At 42.5% G+C, this 17,060-nt stretch overlaps 1 protein-coding gene across 17 annotated transcripts in view; it reads right to left on the reverse strand.

The window, feature by feature from the left end:
* Positions 1–3,404: 3,404 nt before the first annotated feature.
* RAPGEF6 (Rap guanine nucleotide exchange factor 6) overlaps positions 3,405–17,060 on the reverse strand; it is a 205,622-nt gene continuing 191,966 nt past the window's right edge. For 15 of the 17 annotated variants that reach the window (XM_059698295.1, XM_059698292.1, XM_059698290.1 and 12 more), the window contains 3 exons: positions 15,005–15,507; positions 8,361–8,675; positions 3,405–7,255 (listed from right to left, as the gene is read on the reverse strand). In XM_059698295.1, the coding sequence (XP_059554278.1) occupies positions 7,230–7,255; positions 8,361–8,675; positions 15,005–15,507 (844 nt within the window). In that variant the 3' untranslated portion in view covers positions 3,405–7,229. The remainder of the gene's footprint in view (positions 7,256–8,360; positions 8,676–15,004; positions 15,508–17,060) is intronic. The other 2 variants (XM_059698301.1, XM_059698300.1) reach the window with 1 other exon arrangement.

Raw genomic sequence — 17,060 nt, forward strand, 5'->3', positions numbered from 1 at the left:
TCCACCCAGCGCAGCTTCGGGAGGGACCCACATGGATGGGTGGGGAGGAGGGGGACACCGGCCTAGCCAGCCAGATCAGCCGAAGCAACTCCGATCAGTTTCCTGGGGCAGATGTCGCAGCCAGACAGCCCTCCATCCAACACATGGTCTCTTACATAGGATGGTACAGGACAGCTAACAGGCAAAGATTAACATGGGAACAATAACAATGAGGACTTTTGTGGTCTGTGCCCTGGCACCATTTGTTGTGCCCTGAGGGGTCCGGCAAAGGGGAAGTCGCCCTGACAGTCCACAGGTGGGCTATCTTAGATGAAAAAGACAATAGGCTCAGTAAAAATGGAAGCTGATCTTTGTCAGAGAAGATACAGGGACATGACTGCCCACTATAAACTGCTTTTCAATTAAAGGCTCTAATTTCAGACCATCCTTTGTGGTTACTTTAGGTCCCTTGAGTGTGCCAGGCCGCCACGCAGGCCTTCCCTGAGTTAGTCAGGTTAGCATGTGGCCCCTTTGCGTGCAGTTTGCAGACCGGCAGAGCCGAAATGGGGAACCACGGTTCTGAATGCTGATTCTCTGTGAATACCTGTCCTGTCTCCTCGAAAATACTGTGAATTCCAAACAATTCCTGGCAAAGAAAATTTTTGTTTTAAGAGATCTGTACAGAGCACAGGGACAGAAGACAAAGCTATTAGATGTGTGAAAGCTCTGAACTGAATTTTTTATTTGGGAATGAGGTAAGAGGACTGGCATTTAGTGCAAAAAAAGGACATTGGGCGGATCAGAGCACTGGGGAGGGTGGCGGGGGCTGGGGTGCCAGCGCAACCCAGGACAAGACACCAATACCCACAGAAAAGGTGGTAACTCTGGGTCTTCCTTACGCAGTCAGTTGGAGAACCAGGTAACAACACCCGACGTCATCGCTTTCAGAACTGGTGCGGACGGGGAGCCGTAGGACCCCATTCAAGAAGTTTGGACGCGAAAGCAGAACTGCGCCAGGTTCTGAGATCTGATCCATAAAAGGAACCGCTTCCTAAAGGAGCGAGCCATCGCGTGCTGTGGGTGCCCACTCAGTCAGTATCCACTCTTTCCCGCTTCTCTTAAAAGAATCCCACTTTTAAAGAAGAAAATCAACACTTGAATGTCTCCATTGGCATCTACGCTTCTCTCTGTCTCCAGGTGGGTTTCAAGCCTCCTGCCACTCTGCGGGTTCCTTTTGCAGATAGCACCCTGCCGCTGGCGTCCCCCAGGGACGAGGAAAGGCATGTGGCGGCCAGAGCTTCTCCCAAGCGTCTTCCCCTCCTCTCCAGTCAAGCCCCAGCTCAGAATCCAGAACTCTTGCCCGGGGACAAGGCCTGGCTCCAATCCCATCAATAGCCGCATTAAAATACTGACCTTCAAATCTGTCATATGTGGACAGGCCACTGACTCTTGGGACCAAGGAGTCCCCACCCTGGCCCCCAACCTTTCAGGTTCCCAGTTTCCTCCTCCCTCAAAATCCTAAGTCTAGGGCCTCGCCTTCCCCTCCTCCCTCAGACCCAGAAGTCTAGGCCCCTCGGTACTCCTCCTACAGGTCCTCAATTCCCTCCTCTCTTGGGCGCCCAGCCTCCTCAGGACCAAGGGACCAGGACTCTCAAGTCTCCATCCCTCCCTCGGACCCAGGTCATGCAGCAAACAGCCCAGGTTCGTGCAGCCAGAAACCGCCCTGACTTCTCTCCCGCAGTTACTCGCTCTCAACTACCTCCAGCGTTGTTTTTCCCAGAGGCGGGTCTGACACAAGAGCCCGCCACCGGAGTCCAGCTGTGATAAGCTACTCATGGCGTCAGTCACTGTTAACCAGCCAATAGACACCCGCCTCCTACTAGCCTGGGCCACTCAGGGCGTGTTCCTCAGTAGGCGGGCCCCACGGCCTAAGTCGGAGAGACATAGGCTCTCAAAGACGCCAGTCCCGCCCGCCTGCCAATAGGGGGAGCGCATGGGGGAGTGGGCATCCCGGTGGTGAGAACTCGGCTCTATGGGTCCAGCGGGTAGGCCCGTTCTGGCGCGGCCGCGTGGGGGTTCTGGGCTTAGTAGTACCTCCGGCGGGAAGCGGTGGGCTTGGCGAGGCTTGGAGCGGAGCGGGGAGTTCAGGTGGCCACCGCCCATTTTGCTTTGTTGGAGGAACTGAGTCCGGATGCACAGTCTCAGATATTCATCCGTCCGTTCCATTCCTCACACCCCACATCTGATTCTTGTCTGTGTCTAGCTGCCCTGCCCCCGGCCCCTTCAGTCCTTCCTACCCGTTGGGCACATCCTTGCGCTGCATTGTGCCCGCTGGGGCTCATGCCCTCCCGGTGATTTCCCTGTTGTTCTCGTTATAGGTTTCATGACTAACGGCCTTCAGTCTCCAGTAAACGCCTCTCCCAGCTCAGTTGACCGTCCACACCTGGCCCCACCTGCACCTGGTCCGACCAGAAGGTCCCGCTCTCCCTACCCTACCCAGCTGATGCCATTTTGGTCTCAGCCCTTCTGCTAGCAGATGTAATAAAGTCATAATTCTTTACCCCTTTTGGCCTCGTGCATTTCTCCTTCCGCGACCCTACCACCACCTTCACGAATTCTCTCACTCGCTGACTTCCTCATGACCCCTCACACCCATCCATTCCTCACACCTTTCCTGAGGCTTCCTGTGTGCAGCCGCATGCTGGGTGATGGGGACCAAGATGAGTCAGGCCTGGGGCAGAGGGGAGGACGGACCCACACACTGATGGGCAGGGCTGTGAGAGGCCAGGGTTTCCAGAGGAGGGGCCATTGGAGGAGCAGGTGGTGCCACTCAAGGGGCAGGAGACCTGGGCGGCCTGGCTATGGTCCCAGGCTCACGGGTGCTGCAGGCGCCTTGGTGCCGGGTGGAGGGAGGACCAGGCGGATGCGCTCCTCACGCAGTGCGGGAGGCTGCCGCATCTCAATCATTTGGGGTCATCTATTGCTCATTCCCCAAAGTCCATTTCCCAGGATTCCTTGCAGCTAACAGGCACGCTACACGGTTCTGACTAGTGAAATGTAAGCAGAAATATGCAAGCGGAGCTGCAGGAAAACCTGTTTTGCTAAGAGACTCACTTGGGGAGGGCCCGGAGATACTGTGGAGTCATTCTGTCAGTCGGCCTGAGGCTTTCTCAGAAAAAAGCAAGCCCAACGGGGTTTAAGCCATTGTTACTGGGTTTGTAATCAAACATACTAAATACTGTTTTAAAAACTAGATATCTTCGTGCTTTACAGATACTATGAATATAGTTGGACCATTCAAATTTCTCTGAAGACTTAAAAAATAAGGCCTTCACACCAGTGTGGGTCCTATACTGGCCCTCTGAGTGCTAATTATCTTATCTGCTGCCCGTAACATTTGCAATAAAGTGCAGAGAAGGCTAATGTAGATTATTGATTTCACCAATGTATTAGTAGATATGATAATAAATGGTACTTTTACATTCTCTTAACCAAAAATATAACAAATATTTACACTCAGTAAAAATACAAAAAGCATACAGAGGCACCGTCTTTCTAAAAGACATAAGTTTAGGAGGTATCAAAATAGGAGACAAACATTGCTTGGTACAGGAAACTTGACAATCACTGAATTGTGCAGTATAATTGCTATTAGACTATTATGACTGTGCAGTTTTGTTTTTGTCTCTTGCTGAAGTTCATGTTTCATTTTTGAAAGATCAAGCACAACTGCATTCTGTGTATAAAAAATAAAAAAGCCTTTAAAAAGCACAACGAAAGCTAAATATGAACTGGGGTCCAAGTTTAAATCTGAAAATGTCCCGTGACACTTCTCTGAAGACTTATTTCTCCATTTGTTCTAGCTTTTAAGGTAATTCTAAAATGACACATACTTGAGTATCTAATTTTTTAGAAATTTAAAATATACCAGAATAACAATCCTTGTTTTAAATACACAAGGAAACGTCCTCCCGTTCTTCTGCCGGGAAGAAAACACTTTATAAAAATTAGGTTTGTTTGGGTTTACCCCCCTGGATCACTGCCACCGTCCAGCCTGGAGGCCCTCCGGGAGGCTACGCAGATGTGACAACATGACTTATCACCCTTATGAAAAACCGCTTAAGGCTTTCTCTCCCTAAAATCATTCTGAAAGTAATCATTTGGAGGGAGCAAAAATCTATTAATTACAATCAACTTTTATGGAAGTATGTATTGGATTTACTAATTCTGCAAATCTTTCTTCACGAAGAGCCTATGCTGAAACTAATTTGGCAAAAGTTTGCACCATGGATTTACTGCTTTAGTTATTAGTCCTGGCAAATTCAGAATTGTGGTGGGATGAAGGCATGAGTCTCTTTATTATAAAGTTATAAATTTATAAAATAAAATAAAAAGCAAATGGGGATTTAGAATTGAATCAAATACAGGTTAAGGCTTCTCTTGTTCTTGTCATATGACGAGAAGGCAGGAATGTATCCTAAAATAAAATGTAAAAATCAAAACTCCATGATTTTTTAAGGGATACATTCATATCACACTACAAAGCATTTGGCTTTAGTTCCTGATCAATGTGATCAGCTGATCCAAACACAGTTGAAGCTTCGATGAAACAAAGGCAGCTACAAGGTGCAAGAACAAAACCACAAGCCTCCAACTCTCTGTGCAAGATGTTACTGACACCAGGACAAAGGTGTGTAAAGCTCCCACTGGATTGCAAGACCCGCTAAATAAACAGACAATGTGCAAAGGGCACATTTTCCCAGGGTAATGAATGTAAAATGTGAGAATACCCAAACCTGATGAAAAGATGGTTATAGCAAAAATATATTTCACTTTGGACATGAAAACAATGAAGCAAATCAGTGGAGGAAATATCTGATCAGAGAATGTCTGTTTACAGGTCAAATCACAACAGTGTGACTTTCAAACCAGGATTTTGGTCTGGGCTACTTTCCATTTCAATGGACCCAGAAAGCTATGGTGCCAATTAGCCTCATTCTAACATACCTGGGGTTCATTTCTAAGGCTTATGTTTCAGATTAACATTATTTTGCCCAGGGGAACTTTTCAGACATGCTGTCTTTCCTAAAATGAAGAAACATTGCTTGCAGCGGTTCTCGACCTGTGGGTCGCGAACAATGAAAATACATCCTGCATATCAGATATTTACATTACAATTCATAACAGTAGCAAAATTACAGTTATGAAGTAGCAGTGAAAATAATTTTATGGTTGGGGGTCACCACAACATGAGGAACTGTATTAAAGGGTCGCGGCATTAGGAAGGTTGAGAACCACTGGCTTAGATGGAAAAGATGGACTACTGCTATTTACACTTGGAACTGACTTATGATTTTAAACTGCAGGGGAGAGGCAGAACGCAGGGACAGAGACAGGGACGCACGGCTGGGAACAACGGGCACACACTGAAAGGAAGTCACAAACACTAAACTCTCTACATGTGCGTGTGGACCAGCACACAGAGGTAAACCCATTTGGCTCCAAGCGGATCTGGGTAGTGCACGTCAATGGCTTTGGTTTTTTTTTTTTTTTTTTTTTTTTTTTTGGTAGCCACAGAAGTTTATTAAGTTCTCATTTGCCTTTACACTAAAAAACAAATTTAAAAATTTAAATGTAAGATAGAGAACACATTATATTTTATTTGTAAAAATGTGGAAAGGCTAGCTTGTCCACTAAACAATCATTAAAACTTAAATACCTAGGAGTGCCATGCCCAGCGGGCTATTAAAAAATATATTTCCTTTCTGTCTTAGGCTAGAATGGGAAGAGAGAGATCATTCATTTCCATAATTCTAGTGCCTGTTTCCTTCACAGAAATTTCTACCAATTACAGTGGGGCCTTGACTTATGAGTGTCCCGACTAACGAGTTTTTTGAGATACCAGCTGTCTCTTGGCTGATTTTTTGCATTGAGTTGACAGAGTAATTTGAGTTAACGAGCTCCTTAACGAGCTCGGTCTCGGGTCTCGGAACGAATTAAACTCATAAGTCAAGGCCCCACTGTATATACCTTCATGAGCTAATGAGCTTTACTGCAGGCAGCTGGGAGATCAGCGGGTCCCAACCTGTGCCATGGGGAGGGTGTGGCAAAGCACTGCCCAGAGCTAAGTTCATCCTCAGGGTCCCACCACCAGGATGACACAGCCTTTAAAAAAGAACTCCATATTCGAGTTGAGAAACTTTTAGTTTTGGGTTTCTATGGAGTAGAATGCTCTAGAACCCATTCTCTATTTACTGGATTTATACTTTTAATTAGATGCAGCATGACTTTAAGTTCAAAAAGACTCGGTATACATTATTTCACATAAACATTTCATTCATTGGAAATTAGGATTGCCTCTCCCTTCCCCAAAGGACTGGTAAGAAACCCTGTGGCAGTTCATTCGGTCTTCCAAATGGAGACCAGCATATGAGTATTTTTCTTCCTATGCCTCAACTGCAACCGGCATCCAATTCCACTCAGGCTGAGCCCTGACGTGCACTGGTGCTAGATACTCAAAGTTCTGTACAGATCAAGCATATCACCCTATAAAGGCGACTTCTGTCTGGTCAGACCAGAGACAGTTTTATGGTCTCAAACAAACATCAGCGAATGAGAGCTTCCAAATACAAAACCCACAAAAACTTCAAATAATAAGTTACTTTTCAAACACACAAGACTATCCTCCATATTGGCAGACATTTTGAATTTGTCTGTTAGCCCAAGCTATGGCTTGAAAATACTACCACGACTATTTTCACACGTTAAGCACCATGCCAGTCACCGGTGACTGACACTATACTTTCCGTCTGGACTGGTCAGTCACTGGTGCTGCCAGCACATCGGTGAAATCGGATATCGCGGGCTAAACGGAAAACAAGACAAAACAGGCTTGGCGCTTAACGTGTTAAAAATAACTTGTTAAAGGAAAACCTATAGTGATATATTATAATACATGAGGAGGACTCCGAGTCTGGATTTGTTCTAGTAACTTGGTCCCAAGGCAGGTCTGGTGTGCAAAGTGAAGACGTATCCAGGCACGACCTCCATCGCTGCGGAGACGGCGCATCTGCAGGGATGAATGAGAGGAGGCAGGCGCAGGCTCATCGCGGCTCAGAGGATGGGGAATGGAACCTCTGGTTGCGGCAGCAGCAGCGGCAGCGTGCTATCTGCTGGCCGGTGGAACCATGAGGTGGCTCTGCCCACTCCTTCCTCCAGGACTTTTCAGGCGTCAAATGAGCCTCCAAAGGCTAGACTGCTGACACCTGTTCATTTTCTGAAAATGATAAAAATACAATTAAGTGATAGATTAGCATATTCATGAATAACCTAGATATGTTATAAAATTAGTCAATTTCAACAAAGAAATCCTCTCAATGATCCTATCAAGGTCCAGATTTTCTTGTAATGACATTTATGAGTTCTGATCACACTGAAAGCTGACAGTAAACTGGAATTTCATAACTTCTTTTTAATTACATTATTACTCTATTGTTTAAGAGGGTAAAATTTCATTTATTTTTAACGAAGCAAACCACAGCTGCCAAGTCAATGAAGGATTTTGCTCATAAAAGGAGCTACACCAATAGCATGATTTCAGATAATTTTGCATTTTGACACTTCCAGTTTCAAGTTTCCATGCATTCATGTAAACCATGACTCCAATAATGTCAAGTCCCTCCCCTCAAAATTAGACTGAACCGCCTTCAATCACAAATAAGAATACTACATTTAAGTTGGAAGAAGGGGACTGGGCACACAATCAAGCGGTTTGACCTCTTCATTTAAAAAACACACCATCGCCCTAGCCGGTGTGGCTCAGTGGATAAAGCGTCGGCCTGCGGACTGAAAGGTCCCAGGTTGGAGCCCCAGTCGGGGGTGTGCAGGAGGCAGCGCATCAATGATTCTCTCTCATCACTGATGTTTCTCTTTCTCTCTCTCCCCCTCTTCCTTCTTCTCTGAAATCAATAAAACAAAACAAAACAAAAAAACACACACGCCATCACTCAGCCGGTGTGGCTCAGTGGTTGAATATCGATCTATGAACCAGGAGGTTCAAGGTTTGATTCCTGGTCAGGGCACATGCCTGGGTTGTGGGTTTGATCCCAGCACGGAGTGTGCAGGAGGCAGTCAATCAATGAGTCTCTCTCATCAGTGATGTTTCTATTTCTCTACCCATCTCCCTTCCTCTCTGAAATCAATAAACAAAACAAAACAAAACAAAAAACACACCATCATATTTAGAGATTTCTTTTTTAAAAAAAAATAGATTTCTGAGGCATTTAAGAAAACATTTCTGATGATCTAAAACACCAATATAAAGGCCATTTAACGTGTTCAGCAATTCATTTAAGAGCCGTTAAGGGAGTTTGTCAACATACCGTCTGCTTCGCTATCTGCATCAGTCACATCTGCTAGTTTAGGATGGGATGGCTGCAAACTACGCCTCTGAGGCTGAGTTACAATCTTCGATGGAACACAGGCCATGGGGTTGCTACTGAGAGGAGCTGATGGCAGTCTAGACAGGCTGTTATGCATCATCTTTGACCTCTGCACTGCCACACTGTAATCTGGAGGTTTTAGGTGTAGGTAGGGTCCTTCCTTTAGGTCCGCTAAAGAAATCCCCATGTATCCTGGAGGAGTAGGAGGTGGCTCCCTATACCTATCCTCCTTCTTGGGTGAGGTGACACAGTACACTGGCATGAAAAATAAGCAATGGACATGTTAATGAAAAATATAAGAAATTAAAAAAATACTGAAACTTATTACAATGACAAAACAACTTAAAAACAGACAAAATGAATATGTATATTTGAATACAGTGATAGCAGATTAAAAACATTTTTAAAAAGCTTAATAAATGTAATATTTAAACTTGTTTTTAAAATATGTAAATTACATTAGGTTTTATAAACATTAAATAGAATGACAGAGATGACAGATAACAGATTCCTTTGGCAGTTCAGCCCTCAAACCACAGAAGTGTGTGACAAACCCCTCAAAGAATAGTAACCCCAAAGATGACTGAGTCAGAAACATTTTAAGAGTCCACCCTAAATATCTAGATGGGCTTTCACAGAAATCACTTTTGGGCCCTTTTTTTTAAGGATGCTCTCCCTCTCCCTCTGTTTTATGGTACTCCTGGGTAGACTAAGTTGTCGGTTCTGGCATATGAACAACTTTAACTTTCCTGGTATAGAGGAGCTAACTCCTTTAAGGGCCTTAGTCTAACTTTTGCTCTGTGATTAAGTGAACAAGAAAAAACACACATAATTTTAGGAAATCCATCTTAAATTAAGTTTCTCTGATTTTCAGTAGACGTTAAAAATAATGGTGACTTAAAATTCTTTTCCCTAAGTTTATAAACCCTGGGACTAAGGTAAACAGAAATAGGTTACACAGAGTGGAAGTTCCATGAAATTAAGACCAGCCTACAGACAGAACCCACAGAACAAAAGGCTCTGAATTCCTTGATCATAAAAGTGAGTTTTAAAACACAAACAATAACTACATATAAGCAGAACAAATTAAAATGGACCATTAAATAATTCTAATATTAATTCTCCCTTAGAGGATCAAGTTTGTCCATAACTAAATTTCTAGAACTGCCAGTAAAATTTGCATGTATTATCAAGGTCAGAAAGGATTTCCATTCCCATCTGTGAAGGATAGAATGAGGAGGGGATGGAGATGATGTCAAAAGAAGAAAGACAAACTCGGCCAGTATGGCTCAGTGGTTGAGCATTGACCTAGGAACCAGGGAGGTCACGCTTCGATTCCCAGTCAGGGCATATGCCCGGGTTGTGGGCCTGACCCCCAATTAAGGGGCGTGCAGGAGGCAGCCAATAGATGATTCTCTCCCATCATCGATGTTTCTATCTTTCTTCATTTCCCTCTCTGAAATCAATAAAAAGGTATTTAAAAAAAATAAAATAAAATAAAGACAAGAGTGAAGAATATAAGTAATTTGACCAGTCATCTAGAAATAAAAGAATAAAGTATTTTAAAAAATCTATTATCCCAAATGGACAAGAGAAGGATATCATATCCGTTCACGTTCATGCTTATAAAGGGTGTCCCAAAATTCACACAAGAAGTAATTTTGATAGAAAACACAGGTTTATAATTAAAAATTGTAAATTTTTTATTGATTCATAAAGTATACAGTATAGGGTTATGTATGGAATAGCATATCGGGTAAATGGCCTCCACGGCTTTACTGGCACATATGCAATCTTTTGTTGAAATTTTCCATGACCGGGAGAAAACCAAGATGGCGGCATAGGTAAACACCGGAGTTAGCTGCCTCGAACAACCACTTCACAAATACAACTAAAAGACGGAACTGACATAGCCCAAAACCACAGGAAGACTGGCTGAGGGGAAATTCTTCAACTAGAAGGAAAGAGAACAGCATACGAGACTCAGAGGAGGTGCAGTGCGGAAAATACAAAGGTGTGGAGGTACGCACGGAGCGGGCTGGTAGCTGAGGGCACAGTTGTCGTTTTCAATCGGGAGGGAGTCTCAGATTCTGAGCTCCAGTTCTGGGCGAGTCTCTAGGGACCCAGACTCAAATGGGAGAAGTGGGACTGTGTGGCATTGGTCGGAACTTGAGGGCAGCTTTCTCTCCGAGGTTTGCAGCGGTTGCTGGGACTCTGAGAGGCAGAGCCTCTGGGGACAGGACTGAGAGCAGCCATAACTGCTCCCTCCACCCGCCCTGTTGATCCCGTTCGACCCACCCCGCCCAAGCCCTGCACAGAGCCATTTGCCAGATAGCCTCAGGCAAAGGCTAGACTAGCACCTCCCTACAGGACAGAAGTTTTCCCACTGCAGACACAGCTGATTCTCACAGCCAGTTGGCCTGGAGGTCAAATCCTCCTAGTATTAACTACAACAATCAAGGCTTAACTACAACAAGACTGCGCAAAAGACCACTAGGGGATGCACCAAGAAAGCATAAAAAATGCGGAGACAAAGAAACAGGACAAAACTGTCAATGGAGGATATTGAGTTCAGAACCACACTTTTAAGGTCCCTCAAGAACTGTCTAGAAGCCACCGATAAAGTTATTGAGATCCTCAAGAAATCTAATGAGACCCTCGATGTTGTGATAAAGAACCAACTAGAAATTAAGCATACACGGACTGAAATAACGAATATTATACAGACTCCCAACAGCAGACCAGAGGAGCACAAGAATCAAGGCAAAGATTTGAAATGCGAAGAAGCAAAAAACACCCAGCCAGAAAAGCAAAATGAAAAAAGAATCCGAAAATACGAAGATAGTGTAAGGAGCCTCTGGGACAGCTTCAAGCATACCAACATCAGAATTATAGGGGTGCCAGAAGATGAGAGAGACCAAGATATTGAAAACCTATTTGAAGAAATAATGACAGAAAACTTCCCCTACCTGGTGAAAGAAATAGACTTACAGGTCCAAGAAGCGCAGAGAACCCCAAACAAAAGGAATCCAAAGAGGACCACACCAAGACACATCATAATTAAAATGCCAAGAGCAAAAGACAAAGAGAGAATCTTAAAAGCAGCAAGAGAAAGAAACTCAGTTACCTACAAGGGAATACCCATACGACTGTCAGCTGATTTCTCAACAGAAACTTTGCAGGCCAGAAGGGAGTGGCAAGAAATATTCAAAGTGATGAATGCCAAGAACCTACAACCAAGATTACTTTATCCAGCAAAGCTATCATTCAGAATTGAAGGTCAGATAAAGAGCTTCACAGATAAGGAAAAGCTGAAGGAGTTCATCACCACCAAACCAGTATTATATGAAATGCTGAAAAGTATCCTTTAAGAAGAGGAAGAAGAAGAAAAAGATAAATATACTAATTATGAACAACAAATATGCATCTATCAACAAGTGAATCTAAGAATCAAGTGAATAAATAATCTGATGAACAGAATGAACTGGTGATTATAATAGAATCAGGGACACAGAAAGGGAATGGACTCACTATTCTTGGTGGGGAAAGGGGTGTGGGAGATGCGGGAAGAGACTGGACAAAAATTGTGCACCTATGGATGAGGACAGTGGGGGGGGTAAGGGCAGAGGGTGGGGTGGGAACTGGGTGGAGGGGAGCTATGGGGGGAAAAAAAGAGGAACAAATGTAATAATCTGAACAATAAAGATTTACTAAAATAAAGAAATTTTCCATGACCGTTTTTGCATAAATGTGGCTGAATTTTGATGAGGCTCATTTTCATCTTGATGGCTTGGTTAATTGACAAAATTGTCGCATTTGGGGTTCAGAAAATCCACGAGTGATTGTTGAGAAACAAATGCATCCACATGTCACTGTTTGGTGCGGATTTTGGGCTGGAGGCATCATCGGACCATTCTTCGAAAATGCAGCTGCTCAGGCAATAACAAAAGAGTGCGCATGTGCCAGCAAAGCTGTGGAGGCCAATTACCCGATATGCTATTCCATGCATAACCCTATACTGTATACTTTATGAATCAATAAAAAATTTACAATTTTTAATTATAAACCTGTGTTTTCTATCAAAATTACTTCTTGCGTGAATTTTGGGACACCCTCATATCCATCCTGTGGTTATCTATAAAACTTTAATTAAAAAAAAAAAAAACCTTGGCAAAAATTGAATTAACTAAAAACCCACTCTATAATGCAATCTTACTTATATAACAGAGCTATAATAATCAAAACAGCATGGTATTGGCAGAAAAACAGACACACAGATCAATGAAATATAATTGAGAGCCCAGATATAAACCCAGATATATATGGACAGAAAATTGTTGACAAAGGAACCAGAAACACACACTAGAGTAAAGAAAGGCTCTTTGATAAATGGTGCTGGGAAAATTGGAAAGCCACATGCAAAGAATGAAACTGGATTATAGTTTGTCCCCATGTACAAAAATTAATTCAAAATGGATCAAAGACCTAAATATAAGACCTGAAACAATAAATTACATAGAAGAAAACATAGGTAGTAAACTTATGGACTTTGGTTGTAGAGAACATTTTATGCACTTGGCTCCAAAGTCAAGGGAAAGAAATGAAAGGAACTATATCAGACTAAAAAGCTTCTGCACAGCAAAAGAAACCTACAACAAAACAAAGAGTCAGAAGACCAAATAGGGGATGATATTTGCAAGAGATAGCTCCAAAAAGGTTTAATACCCAAAATATATAAAGAACTCATAAAACTCAACATCAAACAACCCAATCAAAAAATGGGTAGAGGACCTGAACAGACACCTCTCCCAAGAAGATATATGAACAACCAACAGATACATGAAAAGATGTTCAACCTCACTACAATTAGGGAAATGCAAATCAAAGCTATAATGAGATACCACCTCACTCACACCTGTTAGAATGATTATACCAACAAGACAAGTCATAACCAGTGCTGGAGAGGTTGTGGAGAAAGGGAGCCCTCATTCACTGCTGGTGGGAGTGTAGACTGGTACGTTCTACATTGGAATGGAAAACAGTCTGGTGACTCCTCAAAAAATTAAGAATAGTGCTACCATACAACCCAGCAATCCCTCTCTTGGGTAAAAATACTTGAAAAACTCAAAAACGTGTATTCGCAAAGTTATATGCATCCCTATGTTCATTGCAGGATTATTCACAGTGGCCCAGACATGGAGACAACCAAAGTGTCCTTCGATAGAGGATTGGATAAAGATGTGGTACAACCTGGCTGGTGAACACTGGCTCATGCACCAAGAGGTCACGGGTTCAATTCCTGCCTTGATCCCTGGTGGGGGACATGCAGAAGGCAGCCGATTGATGAATCTCACTCATTGGTATTTATATCTCTTCCCTCTGCCTTCCTCTCTTTCTCAAATCAATAAAAAATAAAAAAAGATATGTACGTATACACAATGGACTACTGCTCAGCCATAAGAAAACACGAAATACGCACATTTGTGACAACATGGATGGACCTTGAGATTATTATGCTTAGTGAAAAAAGTCAGACAAAAAAAGCTAAGAACCATATGATTTCACTCATATGTGGAAATAAAACTGAACTTGTGAACACAGACAACAGTGTGGTGGTTGCCAGAGGGAAGGGGTATGGGGTTAAGGATAAAGGGGGCCTAGTATAAGGTGACAAAAGATGATTTGACTTTGGGCGGTGGGCACACAGTGCAATATACAGAATCTTGTAACATAGAAACCCACAACGCAAACCTATGTGATCCTATTAACCAATGTCACCCTAAAACTGTAATTTAATAAAAAGTAATGTAATTTGACAAATATAAAACAAATGTGCTATAGATGTGCTATAAAAATCAAATTGAATTGAAATTTAATATTCATATTTAATAAATATTAAATTGAAAAATTTCCATTGACATCATAAGCTATAGAATTGAGTTATGATAAAATTGATTCAAAGTATAGTCAGTCATTCCACATAAATAGAAAAGCAGGGGCTATTATATTCAAGTATTTACATAATTTAAGGAAGAAAGGAAAAAATGTAGTTGATGGCTTGATTACTAAAAGAGTAGACCAAACAAGCTGTAATGAGAATGGAATCCACAAACAGGAGTTTGTGCACCCATGATGTGCTTCAGAAGAGTATTCTGAAAAAATGCTTTGGATTTCCTTATCACATTTCTTCTCACTTGTACTGCCTAATAGTAGTATCAGACTGAAAGTTTCTACCATGTATGCATAGCAACTGTGGTCCAAAAAATTTATGGGGTGACAGAGAGTATAATCTCTTTATTACTATTGCATAGTAATGCAGTGTTTCCACAATGAACAAAAAACTCAAAACAATTAATTAAATACCTTCATACCAGCCCTTTCATTTTAATAGGCTTTAATACCTGTTCCAAAGTTCCTGAGAAATCATGAACTTTAAAAAAATAATTTATTTGAAGAGGGAATAGTAGTTGAAGTGAGAGATGGGATTTTTTTCAAGAATAAAATTCTAAAGCAAGATGTCCCAATGCCATTTTTACCACTTAATCTCTAAATGCCACAGATGCACCAGAGAACACAGAACTTACCAATCAAGCCCTTTTCTGTACTTGAAGTAATAGTTTTATAAACTGGGTCAGCGCCATCCTTGGGGTCCAAGCCTTCAGACGACTCAGTGGCGGTGCTCTCCAACACCCTCCGCTTAACTGTCCCATAATTTGGTTCGTACGTGTCAGAAAGAGAACTGGAGGAGGCCCAACTCTGTCTCATCTGGTTAGTCTCTAGGCTTCCTTTACACTGACCACAAGTTCTGGAGCAGCTTTTAGGACAGGAATAGGGCTCACAGTCAGTGGGTTCAACTTCAGCAATGGGGCCATCCAAATGGGTATGTCGATAGGAGTTCAGGAAATCCCAGCCTTTTGTGTTTGGAAGGCTTTGGAAGTTGTCATGGGAACTGCTTGAGCAGGAAGTCCAACTTCCACGACCACTATCGCCTGCTTCTATAATGATGTGCTCATGAGAAATCTCTTCATTGCTCATAGAAGATGAGACAGCTAAACTCTTGATTGGAGATGGCTTTGAGAGTGTCCACCTAAAATTGAAGATACAAGATTAAAAGTAATTTACTGGCTTATTAGAAAACCTTTCTTCTGTCCATTTCAAGTATTAAATGCATCCAAGGGACTACAGAGCATCCTATATAACAAAAGCCTAATATGCTAAGTGTCTGGTCGTCTGTTCAACTAATCAAAGCATAATATGCTAATGATGTGGTAAGGCTACTCAACCACTCGCTATGATGTGTTGTGCACTGACCACCAGGGGGCAGACAGCTCACTGGTCGACCAGTCGCTATGACATGTACTGACCACCAGGGGACAGATGCTCCAACCGGTAGGTTACGTTGCTGTTGGGGTCCAGCTGATTGGGATTGAGTGAGAGGGGCCGGACATACCCTGGAGCCCTCCTGCGGTCCCTCCCCGGCCCCAATCGTGCACTGGTGGGGGTCCCTAGGCCTGGCCTGCGCCGTCTTGCAATTCGGGACCCCTCAGGGGATGTCGGAGAGCCAGTTTCAGCTCAATCCTGCATGCCAGGCTGAGGGACCCCACTGGTGCACGAATTTGTGCATGGGGCCTCTAGTGTATCATAAGAGTTCATGCCAAAATAACCTTGTGGAAAAAAATGACCCTATCATCAATCATCACTAAATTTCTATTGGCATTAATGTTAATACTTAGCTTAGAAACATATACTGAAGAAACACAATCACTTAGCAAGGTTTCCTCAGAATTTTTCTTTAATTGAATTTAAATGAGAATGAAAAATGTGGCTAAAATGAATAAAATTAAGAATATATTTTCATTCTTGGTCAAAATAATGCTAGATTCTCTCTATGCATGCAGAAATAAGAGTTCCCAGCTACAGGAATGCACCTCTGAGGTTAGCTTATTTTTCAGTGTTCTTCTGAGGTCAGCTGAGTACAACACTAAGAAAATAGCAACTTTCCCAACTATCTACTACTAAATGAATCCTATTATTTACAGCAGGGGACCCCAATTTAAGGCTCATGGGCCAAATCCAGCCAACAGCCTCATTTTGTATGGTCTGGAACAAAGCATGGTTTTTACATTTTAAAGAGTTTAAATAAAACAAAATATTCTAAAGAATTTGAGACAAAGATCATATGCAGCCTGCAAAGCCTAACATATTTACTATCTAGCCTTTTCCAAAAAAAAAAAAAAGTTTGTCAACCCCCGATTTATAGTATAAAGCAGGGGCCAGCAAACTAGGGCCCATGGCCAAATCCAGTCCTCTGCCAGTTTCTGTAAATAAAATTTTATTGGGACACAATGTGCCCATTTGTTTACGTATTGTCTAAGACTGTTCTGGCAAACAAGGTTGAGCAGTTGCAACAGACTTTATGGCCTGCAAAGCCTAAAATATTAAGTTTCATAAAAAGACTGACCTCTGGCCTAGAAAATCATAGTTTAGAAGCCTTTACAAATATGATGATAATACTTTACTACAGCTTACATTTTTAATATTAAAGTATACCAGATCTAACAATATTTACCAATTTAGAATCAACTCTCTCAAAAATTTCCATTTTGCTAGACTCCAATGAGAACTTTAAGAGTTAAACTC

This window comes from Myotis daubentonii, chromosome 5 (genome assembly GCF_963259705.1).
Source record: "Myotis daubentonii chromosome 5, mMyoDau2.1, whole genome shotgun sequence".
Lineage (NCBI taxonomy): Eukaryota > Metazoa > Chordata > Mammalia > Chiroptera > Vespertilionidae > Myotis > Myotis daubentonii.